The sequence below is a fragment of the Triplophysa rosa genome, linkage group LG11 (genome assembly GCF_024868665.1).
Source record: "Triplophysa rosa linkage group LG11, Trosa_1v2, whole genome shotgun sequence".
NCBI lineage: Eukaryota > Metazoa > Chordata > Actinopteri > Cypriniformes > Nemacheilidae > Triplophysa > Triplophysa rosa.
The window spans coordinates 11,416,835-11,428,529 of record NC_079900.1 but is presented as its reverse complement, the minus strand read 5'-3'; the positions used below and the strand labels follow the sequence as shown (position 1 = coordinate 11,428,529).

The 11,695-nt window shown below is 39.7% G+C and overlaps 2 protein-coding genes across 3 annotated transcripts; both read left to right on the top strand.

The window, feature by feature from the left end:
• The first annotated feature begins 1,347 nt into the window (after positions 1 to 1,347).
• On the top strand, positions 1,348 to 3,745 carry ccndx (cyclin Dx). 2 transcript variants are annotated; one of them, XM_057346098.1, is made up of 5 exons: positions 1,348 to 1,456; positions 1,674 to 1,897; positions 2,359 to 2,574; positions 2,661 to 2,981; positions 3,060 to 3,745. In XM_057346098.1, the coding sequence occupies exons 2-5, from the start codon at positions 1,679 to 1,681 to the stop codon at positions 3,201 to 3,203; spliced, it is 900 nt and encodes a 299-aa protein (XP_057202081.1). In that variant the 5' UTR covers positions 1,348 to 1,456; positions 1,674 to 1,678; the 3' UTR covers positions 3,204 to 3,745. The 2 variants fall into 2 exon arrangements, with proteins under 2 accessions (XP_057202081.1, XP_057202080.1); XM_057346097.1 differs by having other exon boundaries at positions 1,380 to 1,456; positions 1,602 to 1,897.
• A 148-nt stretch (positions 3,746 to 3,893) lies between these two features.
• nucb1 (nucleobindin 1) lies at positions 3,894 to 5,157 on the top strand. The gene is made up of 5 exons (XM_057346106.1): positions 3,894 to 4,020; positions 4,250 to 4,377; positions 4,455 to 4,562; positions 4,657 to 4,789; positions 4,915 to 5,157. Exons 2-5 carry the CDS (start codon positions 4,261 to 4,263, stop codon positions 5,043 to 5,045), a joined length of 489 nt encoding a protein of 162 aa, XP_057202089.1. The 5' UTR covers positions 3,894 to 4,020; positions 4,250 to 4,260; the 3' UTR covers positions 5,046 to 5,157.
• Positions 5,158 to 11,695: the final 6,538 nt, after the last annotated feature.

Here is an 11,695-nt window from a genome sequence, read left to right as displayed (position 1 = left end):
GTCCTCAGCTCTCCACTTAATGTGACCTGCTGTGACTATGAGGACCATCCAGTGTCGAGTGTGTGTGAGTGGGAGCAGAAGGCCAGGGACTGGTGTCTGACAGTGATTTGTAAAGAGAGACAATACGCCTCATTGACCTGCCCGGCTCCACTGTCTGTTGCACATATCTCGCCAAGCCCTCCCATGAGGACTCACCGTTCTTTAAACACGACACCATATTGCCACAGGGCCAGGGTGGGGCTGAATGTGTGTTGTGTGAGATTGACAATGAGATTCCACAGAAAGTGTGTGTGTGTGTGTGGGGGGGGGGTGATGGGATATTAGATGGCACGTGAGTAAGTGTGACTTCGTGTTGATGAAAACAAAAGCCGCACACTTCGGTTTTACTCTTCCGTCTCTGTCTCACACTCCTGTGTCAGATTTCAGAAAGCTTTTCCATCTGCTCAGAGCCTGATGTCATTTATGACCTCAAAAATCAGGTGTTCTGGCTCAGTTTCACTGTTCAAAAAAGTAAAGTTTGAAAGCTTTATTACATATTCTAAAAAGGGAGAGCCATGAGTCAATCTTTTTAAAAAACATGACTGTTTAAGAAAAAAACATTCAGTTTTCAGATCAATGTGAATTGCTGTGTACATGCTTTAACTTTATTTTACTATTGCTCAAAATTAGATTGGGAAAGAAAAAAAAAAAACCTAAGTTTTACATCTGTAATACGAACCACCTAATGATCTAGCATCCACCCAGCAGTACCTTAGCGACCACATAGCAACACCCTAACATCACAGTTTTAATAGTTTAGTACATATCCCGCAATTAAAAAAAATCTACAGTTAAAATAACGCTGCTGTCCTTCTGAAACCTCCATATTTCATGATTTTTATTTTTTGTCATAAATTATTGTATTAGCCACCCTTTATGTTTGTCACTGCAATGTTGTTTTGCAGATATCTAACCAATAAAAGTATTAAAAAGTGCTTTTCAACTTTCACAACACAGTATTTAATCATTTAAAAAGTACTGTGTTTTTTTCCATTTCCTAAAAACAGTTAGAAGAACAGCGATGCTAAACAGATCCCACAAACTATTTTTCTTGTACCCGTCACTGTCAACAAACACCCCAAATCTTTTTGTTATTCATTCTCATTGTCACAGCTTGGAGATGACCTTTTTCTCTCCTCTCTCTCTGTCGCTCTCGCTCTCTTTTTTCTTCGCTCACTGACGGTGACAAGCTGTTGCGCTGTCCCTCTGGGTTACTCCCTCTCTTGCTCATTCTCTCCCTCTCTCTCTCTCTCTCTCTCTCTCCACCTGTTGATGCCATTGTTGCTCAGCCAGCATTGAAGTCTTTTATTCTTTTACTCTTCTCATCTTACACACCCCTCTTTTATTCCTTCACTTTTTTCGTCAACAGTCACTCCTCCTCGAGGACGTATAAAAGAGGGAACAGGAGAGAAGAAGGGTAAGAACAACACGAGACCACCGGAGAAGCACACACACCACGCAGACACTCACCAGCACACATGTACACTTAAACACACAATTCAAGCACTTTTAGGAGAAAAGTCGCTTTACATTTTATTTTAAAAACAGTGTTTTATTCTCAGGCCAGTGATACTTACTTGCTACTAACACGGTTCACTCACACTTCAAATATCTTGGAACACAACTGCTGGCAGGAGGGATGTCTGTGTCTCTGTGGTGTGAAGAGGAAGAGGTTCAGGACAGGTCTCAGAGTCGGGAGTCTTCGGTCAAAGCCCCCTGGGACCCAAGCGCCTCCGGGCTGAGGGTCATTCAGAGACTTCTGCAGTCAGAGGGAAGATACCTGCCCTCTCCGCTCTATACATCACTCATCCAGAGAGATCCTCAGCGCAGAGAGGAGCTGGCCAAGTGGACCATGGAGGTAGATTTTGGATTTCTGTGATGTCTAAAATGATTTGAAAGCTGATTAACCTGAGGATATTGAAAACATGTGAAAATCTCTGACTTGATTTCAGGCTTGGGTACGTTTCATACATTGCTTAGATCTTTTCTGATACTATGACCTGGCAACCAAGGATGTATTTGTGAAGCATTTGTTCTCCTTTTCATTTCATGGCTGCCAAGAATAAACAATAGAGGTTTCGTTTGTGATTTTTGGTTGCCATGGATGTCCTTCTGACTATTCTTCATTGGTAGAAATGGCCTATTGTTAGATCATGTACAGCAGAGTTACGTTTTTGTAACGTTTATTGAAGTATAATTGGAGAACCAACTTGTGACAATAGCTCAGCAACAAAGATCTCCAATCCAACAATCTTTCAAAACTTCAAACTTAAAGTATTTCTGTGTCGTTTAAAAGTTTCCTTTTCTGTGTTTTTGTAGGTGTGCTGTGAATGTGATTGCGATGAATCTGTATTCCCCCTGGCTGTCTCACTGTTGGATCGATACCTGTCTGCCACTCTATCCCTGCCTGTCTCTCCAACTTGTTTGGCTGCTGCTTGTGTCCTGGTGGCCTCCAAACTAACAGAATGTGACACAGTTAATGCCGATACCCTGTGTGCAGCAGCTGAATATGACTTTTTGTCATCCAACCTCCGGGTGAGTTTATTACATTATATCTGTAAATATTTATTTATTGTTTATTTATTGTTTGTATAACATCTAATCCGTGCATTTCCTAACAGGAAATGGAGCGTGTTGTTCTGGCCACTCTGCGATGGGATGTAGCAGCCGTAACCCCTCAGGACTTTATCCCACACATCCTGCTCACTCTTGGGGAACTAAAGGATGGGGAAACACATACAGGAGAGTTTCTCACAACACTTCGACGCCACAGCGACACACTTGTTGCCATGTGCGTGTGTGACTCTCGTTTTCTGGGAACACCCCCATCTCTGGTAGCAGCGGCTGTGCTGAACTCTGCCCTTCGGGGGTTAAGGACCAAAAGTGCATGGGAATTGAGTGTTATGACCTCCGCTCTGGCCACTCTCTGTCAGACTGATGTGGTAAGCGAAGCGTGTGAGCCTGTTTTTGTTTGTATGTGTTTGAGTGGGACAGTTAACTATGTCTGTGTTCATCTACAGGCCGTGTTGCAGTGCTGCACTGAGCTGATAGAGGGCGCTCTCAGAGAGAGACTGAGAAACGGAGCACAGGAGGGGAAAGATGGTGCTATTGATGAAGATGAGAGAGCCAGCACTCCCACTGACCTGAGAGAAATAGATTTTTAAAACAGGGTTAATTTATGAGTAATATTTATTGTGACTGTTTTATTTATCAGTTAAACTGAGTTAAACAATGTAACGTTTGTGTTATGTAACTTCTGAAGTGTTCTTATTTAAATTTGTATTTATTTGTTTGATTATTTACTTGTGCCATATTTATTACTTCTATTGCCATAACTGTGATTTTTTAAAGGTATTTCAGGTTTATTCTCTTCCCTTATGTGTTACATTTTCATATTTTATACTTCATGTATTATCATATTATTTATTGTGTGCAATTATTGTCTTTAATTTATTGTGTTTGTCAGTGTTTTAAATTTGTGTGTATGTTTGTAATCGTGTTGGATAAATGAAAATCTATTTTTCGAAAAAGTTCAAATAAAGCGTATATGGTTATCAGCATTGTGTGCATCTATAAAAAAACATAACAAATGTACTATATGGTATCAAATTAAACTTAACTAAATTCAATTTCAACTAAATGACCTACGTTAAGTGTATGACAATCGCTGCTTTTTATCATGTGCTGTTTTATCAACACCCCTGAACCATGGTCAATTAATTTCTCGTTATTTTAACTAATTTCTCATAATAAGACATTACAATTTTTGAACGGTTATCTACAGTTTAGTAACGCATGTCACACCAAACTTTGCGAAATAAAATACACAAAATCCTTAATTTGACTTGCTGAAAGCGGTCGCGTTCAGATGACGTCATAAATCGTGGCCGCTTTGTGTTGGAGGCAGCAGAGCAGAGCAATTTGTAGTCACTGTAGGTTTATTTTATTTACATTGGCGCTGAAGTAGAATCGGAGCCGAGGGTAAGATGAGTCGCTAATGATTTCATGCAGATAATATATATATTTACGTCTTGTTTTCCTTCATGCGGTTGCTTCTGTTTTGAAACGTGATCTGCCTGGTGCGTCTTGTCCTGATCTATGTTTAATCTTATATAACTATGTCTTCGTGTAGAGAGCGTTCTCGCTCTCGCACATACCTTATGGGTGAACCTCAACGTTTTCTAATTTGTGTAAGTCTGTGCTATCTCAGGGTCTACAAGGATGACAGCGGGGTTTATTAAAGGGCTGCTGCTTCTGTCTCTCACTCTGGTGGTGTGGACACTGCCGATAGATCGCAACGCGGAGCCGCCTCAGGAGGAGAGGCTTGAGGAGAATGCTGTAAGACTTGTTTTAAATCACTGATCAGGACAAAGGTTTGTAGGTTTGCTTATTCACTTCTGTCGCTTGTTTCGTAGGACACCGGTCTGTACTATGATCGCTACTTGAGGGAGGTGATCGAAGTGTTGGAAACAGATCCTCACTTCCGAGAAAAACTCCAGACAGCCAACACGGATGACATTAAGGTTAACTGCTCTCTTAGTTGTCTTTGTGCTTTTGAAGTTTGAATGTGATTTCACCTGTTCTCCAAGCCCCTAATAGAAAAAGAATGCCTTTTAGAGTGGACGTCTCAGTAAGGAGTTGGATTTGGTGGGCCACCACGTGAGGACTCGACTGGACGAGCTGAAGAGACAAGAAGTGTCACGCCTCAGGATGCTGCTGAAGGCGAAATTGGACAGCACGAACACACAGAGTGAGTGTGTTTGGCGGTGACATGCATCTCCCTACCCAGTATTGCTCAAGTGACGCTGGTGAGCAAGAAAATCTGTTGACATGACTCCCGCTTCTGTTCGCGCAAATGTTTTGCTGTGATTACAGGTGTTCAGATGGATCACGCCTCCTTGTTGAGGCAGTTTGAACATCTTGATCCTCACAATCAGAACACGTTTGAGGCCAAAGACCTGGAGCTGCTTATCGCCACAGTAACAAACATTCAGAGCATGCCATAAGTTACCACCATAGATAGATAACTTGCCTCACTGTGTGTGCACGTGCTTATTTTCAGGCCACTAAAGATCTTGAGAATTATGATGCAGAGCGCCATGAGGAGTTTAAGAGATACGAGATGCTGAAAGAGCACGAGCGCAGGGAGTACCTGAAGAGTTTGGACCAGGAGAAGAGAGAAAAGGAGGAGAAAAGAATTGAGGAACTCAAAGAAAAACACAGACAGCATCCCAAAGTTAATGCTCCGGTGAGAGAGAAGTCTGTGATGATGTGAACTCCACTTTGTTTGTCTCGCATTTGATATTAATGAATAAGGTTTGTCTCCTTCCTTTCAGGGTAGTGTGGATCAGTTACGTGAGGTGTGGGAAGAAACAGATGGTTTGGATCCACAAGAGTTTAATCCCAAGACTTTCTTTAAACTGCACGGTCAGTCTTTGTTTTTGTGTTGTTTTTTGTAATCAGGCCCTTATGCTGGCAACATTAATTTAAGTAGTGTTTTCACACTTAGACACAAATGGTGATGGTGTGTTGGATGAGCAAGAGCTTGAAGCCCTCTTCACTAAAGAGGTAAGGAGGACATTTCAGTGTTTGAGGCTAATAGATCATGACAGTCTGTGTTTGACAGTGATGGGGCCTCTTTTCTGCCTTAACTGAGTTTGCGTTTAGGACTCTATTGGCCTCTAGTGGCTGTCATGAGAAAAACATGCAGCTTGTAAAATAGATATGCAAAAAAACATGTCCAAAATGTTGTTTTTGTAACACCTGCATATGCATGTGATTTTGTCATCCTAGCTTGAGAAGGTCTACGATCCAAAAAATGAAGAAGATGACATGATGGAGATGGAGGAGGAGAGACTAAGGATGCGGGAACATGTCATGAAAAATGTATTGTCTTTAGATTTTTTTTCATAATTTTTCCCCTTTATTTGTCATTCTATCAGCTATCTCCTTTCTGCCTTCACATTGATTTATTTCAATTTCACACTCATTAATTGTGCTTGCAATATACTTATTGCGCAAGTGTATTTTTCTTTATTGCTACTTTAGTTACTTAAGTTCTCTCTGCTGGTTTGAGTTTTTTCCCTTTTTGCCGCTTTCTCACACTGCAGGTGGATCTCAATCATGACAGGCTGGTCAGTCTGGAGGAGTTTCTCAAATCAACAGACAAAAAAGAATTTAACAACTCAAAGGAATGGGAGGTTAGAATCAGATATGGATGTATGGTTGATGTTTAAAACCTTTATTATGATTAGACACACACTGACTGTATTATGATTCTTTATGGCAGTGTATATTGGGAAATGTTTGCTGACTGCTTACCTTTTCACACTCTCAATAACTTGTCGTTTAAGACGTTGGATGACACGAAGCCAGTATATACAGAAGAGGAGCTGCAACGCTTCGAGGCAGAACTGCGGGATAAGGAGATGGAGCTTGGCAGAAGGGCGGAGAAATTAAGACAGGAACAGGAACTTCTTTTAGAGAGAAGCAAAGCTTTGGAGGCCCAGAAAAGAGAATATCAACAGGTATAGGCGATTAATACAGCATATTATACTTGATTCTGATTGGTGCATCAGCTTTATTTGGGAAACTATTGTTGTGCAAAACTTAGTATATTATTTTGCTGCCAGAGAACTGACATCTTGTTTTACTTTTGATCAGGCAGTGATGGAGATGTCGCAAAAACAAAAGGAGCAACAGGACATCAATAGGCAACCTCCCTCGGGTCCTAATGGAGAACTCCAGTTTCAGCAAGAGATCCAGAAACTAGCAAGTGAAGATGGTCCAGGTTAGAAGACAAACATGAGTGCTTAAGTGAGGTCTTTGTTAACCTGAATTAACAAAGCAAATGTTGCTGGACACCTTTGTGGGATTTTAACTTGGTAAACAACAGCTCTTTTGTCTTTCAGTGGTTAAAGTCCCCGTTGATCAGAATGGAGACGTTCAGAATAATCTACCAGCTGAGCCACCACAGAATCTGCCTCAACACACTTTATAACATACTCACACACATGCCTTACACCTGTTTTTAACATGAAAAGACGTTTGATTTAGCCTTTAATGGATAGTGCACATACAAAACCAAACCGAACTCGACATGAACCCATCGGTCCATCCTTTTCCCACTCACACAGTCATGAAACACACACACTTGTGTTTTGCCTCATCATTAACTTAATCTGCTCATAGCCCTAATACTGTGGCATCAATGTAAACCATTAGCATGCTACTCCTAGGAAAACAGGTGAGTTTGGTGATAAGTAAATGTTTGGTTTGGTAGGGTTGTAGTCAGTTTTTTTTTTCTCTGCTGAAATTATTTGATTATTGAGGTTTACTGCCTTCATTTGCTTTAAGTTACAGAGGAGCTCTTAAAGGCATCAACATGTTATTTCTAGACGAAGTGTAATAACATGGTTGTTTTCTGTGGTGAAGATTATGTTGGTAAAACCTTATACCTCTTCTCTGATGTGAGGTTTTCTAATAGACTCATGAATGAGCACAGATCCATAAACCAAATATAATAGATACCACAATGTGCAATAAATTCACTTTAATTTTTTCATGTAGGCTTATATAAAATCCAGATTTTATGACAGTATTGTATTTCTTTCTTTTAGTAAAGGATATTTAAAGAATTATATCATTCTTGTGGCATATGTAGCTTTTTTGCATATCACACCTTTTAAAGGTCCAGTGTGTGAAATTTAGTGGTGAGGTTGCGAATTGGAAATTCGGCGGTAAGACATTCGAAATAATGTATTTACAAATACGCTCTGTAGAACAGTTTAGACCTACTGTAGAAACAACATGGCGAATTCTATGCAAGGGGACCTGTGGTGCATGTACTGTAGATAAAAATAGCTCATTCTGAGGTAATAAAACAATGCCACTTTATGTAAGGTCTTTATACACCTCTGAAGACATAGTTATGTATATTATATTGTATTTCTGTCAAAAGATCCTCCAGAAAATTACACGTTGGACCTTTATATTTTGGACTTTAATATTGGAAGTCGACAGCAAAACCGTAAATGTTTAAAGCTGCAACGTGTCATTTTTTTTCTCTTTATCGCCATCTTCTTTTTGAAAATAAAATCTGAGGTTACTTTGCGTACTTATATAATATATACAGTATACATGTGTTTAAAAGTAGATGAAATTTCCCACAAAATCTGGCCCGAGTGCTCAAGTTATAAATCATTATTATAGATTTACCCTAAGGTAAAACGACAGTTTTCAACACCAATAGTTTATGTACTTGCTCAGTAATTGTTTTTTAATCAAAACAAGTTACAGATTTCTGGTGTCATGATAAACAATGTAGTGTTATAGAAGAGATTATTGTGTTGTTTTTAAATAACACTTGTGGATAATTCAATGCTTTAGATTTTTATCTCTGCCAAATACACCCATTTGTTACTAAACAAAAGCATTATTTCTTGGGTCCAAATGTCCTTTTCAGCTGTTCTGCATTTCTCTTTCAAAAAGTCAATACGTTTTTCCACATCTCTTACAACACTCCAATTTGGAACACTCTCTGATGTGACAGTGGCATTGTTTTAAGTGTGTCCTAATCTGCATTGAACATAGTTTGTGCACACTCTTTGCCACATGGCCCATAGTTGCTGTAAATTCCATTCCAAATCTGTCAGACACTCCCTAACCTCAGTGACCTTGTTGCTCCTCCCGCTGCAGCTGTCACCTTTCAATCACACTCGGTAGGGCACTACCATAGCAATGTAAATACTGTCACTACACTTAAACATCAGCACAGGCCTTTTAAACTCAAGTATTGTCCATGTTTAATTTGATTTTAGCAGGAAGGGTCTGTGCTTCAAGAGATTATATAAAGTCAACATAAAACAGGACTTATAACCAAGAGATGCAAAAAAGTTGTAACATTTTGATGGAAAAAAATACAATTTAACTGACAATTTAACCATTAGTATATCACGCACCTTTTTTTTCCATGATAAAATATAAAACAGGGTAAACTGGATTTAATATTCACATTAATAATGCAACTATTTAAAATGATCTTATTTCTTATACTGTTAATAATTGATTAGTTTTCTTTGTGACAAAGTTAAGCTGCTGCTGTGATGCTGTCTCTCAAGTACAAACAATTCTGAATTATGTCTTGAACACTGTCGTTTGTAAAAGACAAGTGGTATAAAATAAAGAGCCAAGAAAGATGAGTCAGATGCTGTGGGAAGAGTCTGATGAAACGAGTACTTGATTTGGATAGTGTGAAAGAGGGCTCATTTGCATCATGGAGTGGGCTGACTGCTGCTGAATCATCCACTTTTCATAGTACTTCACATCCTTTTGATGCTAACCCCAACAAAGCCAGTAGGTATTTTACTGGGTCTCTGGAGCATTGACCGTCTGGGATCCACATCCTGTGTCTTGCACTCACTCTTATTAGCAATGTATGTGCAGACATACACATAAAATGCGACACATTAGAGTCTCTGCAGGCAGTGATTTCACGGTTTCACTCCTCTCTCACCCTTTACATCAGCAGGCTCACTAGTTCATGGTGAAGGTGAAGAGTAACGTATCTTGATCTCTTAGGTTCTTGTGCTGGTTTTAGCAGGATTTGTGGAAGCTGCATGGAATTCTGGGGAGGAGGATGATAAAGAATAATTCTAGAATTGTAAATCCTTATAATAGACAGCCAGGTATTTGATGTTGTCTGTGCTCATTTCTCTCTCGCTCACTCTTTTGCAAGTACAGTACTTGATGAGCTATCAACACCATTGCTGTCTCTTCCCTTGATCTTTCCCCCTCCCTGTCTCTGTCTAAGCCTATGTGGTCTGAGTGACGATAAGAGAAGACTACTATTATTCAACACTACAGCAGCTCTTGTTTGTGTATCTGGGCCATATTGCAATATCCTTGAAGAACAGCAGAGGGAGCTAGAAACTCACAAACTTCTCACTGCAATCTTAAATCTGTGGAGAACATACTTGGGTTAGTTTTCACCCCTTATATCATACGCACATATGCACAGAAAGTATCAATAAGGGCAATGGATTGCATTCTGGTGTATCTGGCAATTCTCGGGTGATTTAGGAGCATCATTTTGCTATTGTGTGACAACTGTACAACACTTAAAGCCACCACCAAACACAAAAAAGTAAACGTCTTTACTTTTACTCATTTTTATCTAATTTTGGTTATTATAGCCAAGGCATATAGAGATTGAATAAATATGAATAATGTTAAGGGTATTGTACTACAAAAAGAACCAATCAAACAATGTTCACGTTTTCAAAGTGACTGTCTAATTTCATGACTTATCTGGCAAGACGAAACTGAAATGCTAAAAACTTTAATACATTGACATCTGAACCTGACCTGAACCTGTTTCTACTTTTCTGAATGTACACTGGTTAGGAAGGCTCTGATGCTGCAGCTCCAAAAGACACTGATAAACACCATGTTGCCTCTGTTGCCATGGTGATGGGCTGTGCATTGGGTAGAGATGCTAGTACTACAAGGTATGTAAGTCACATATACATTTATAATGCTTAAAAGTAGTGTGTTATGTTTTGAAAACAAATCATAAAGCATGCATAGTTTCACATTCACGATCTATTTTTTAAATTATGGGTGTAAAGTTGTGTGGTTCTCAAAGTAAGAACTGAGGGTGTTTGTTAGAAATTATCATTAGTTATCGTTTAAGGTGGCTTGACACGAACTGAGAGAAAATCGTCATCCCCATTTTGCGCTTCTACAGCATTTTGCTCCAGCTGCAAGTTGAAGGCCTACAACAGCGCATCTGTGTCTTTAAATCCTCTCCTTGTGCACTACGATGACATCATGCTCTAAAAACACATTACGTCATCTCTTTTGGGACACTTCTCATGGCTCCACCCAGTACTGCGCCCGTTGCATTGGCTCTTATCATTGCTGGAACCCTCCTCGTCGTCTGTTTTATTGGTGGAGAAGTCACCAGTGTCTATTTTTAATTGGTTCGGCGGTCACACTGATGCCTGTGGCCTCCACCTCTGAAAGAGGATTCTCAGCTCGAGACGGGTCGCGGGTAATTTGGTTTTTTCGCAAGCGCTCACACTACGTCATACGGATAGCTTTTTTATGAATACTTACATGGATGAACTGCGTATGAAATGAGTATGATGCGTTTTGTAGAAGGCACCAGTGTTTTAATGCTAGCAACGTATGTGGAGATATTTGTGTCCACAAAGAAAAAATAATCGTTTCAATGTTTTAGTATTGCTTCATTAGGTGGAGCTATTAAAAAAGCAGAATGACATCATAAATAGAAATTATATACGTAGATTTTTTTTTATTTAAACAGATACCATGCAACAAAATATTTTAATCCGAACAAAATCATAAATCGTGCATTAAGAAAGGCACACTTAAAATGATGCGATAAGTGCTCTAACAAGTGCGTTGATATAAGGATGGTTCGTCGTTGCGAAGTGCAATACCGCATGTAGCCTGTAGAGGGGGTGGATGTTGCGACGGACTGAGAGTGGACCGAAGTTCTCAGGTACACACTCAGCGATGACCGTTTGGATCTTTGTCTATAAATGCTTGAGCTTTGCTTATAAAATAATACCTTTATCCCTATATGAAGGGGGCGATGAACCGTGTCACACACAGAGGCTACATGATATCA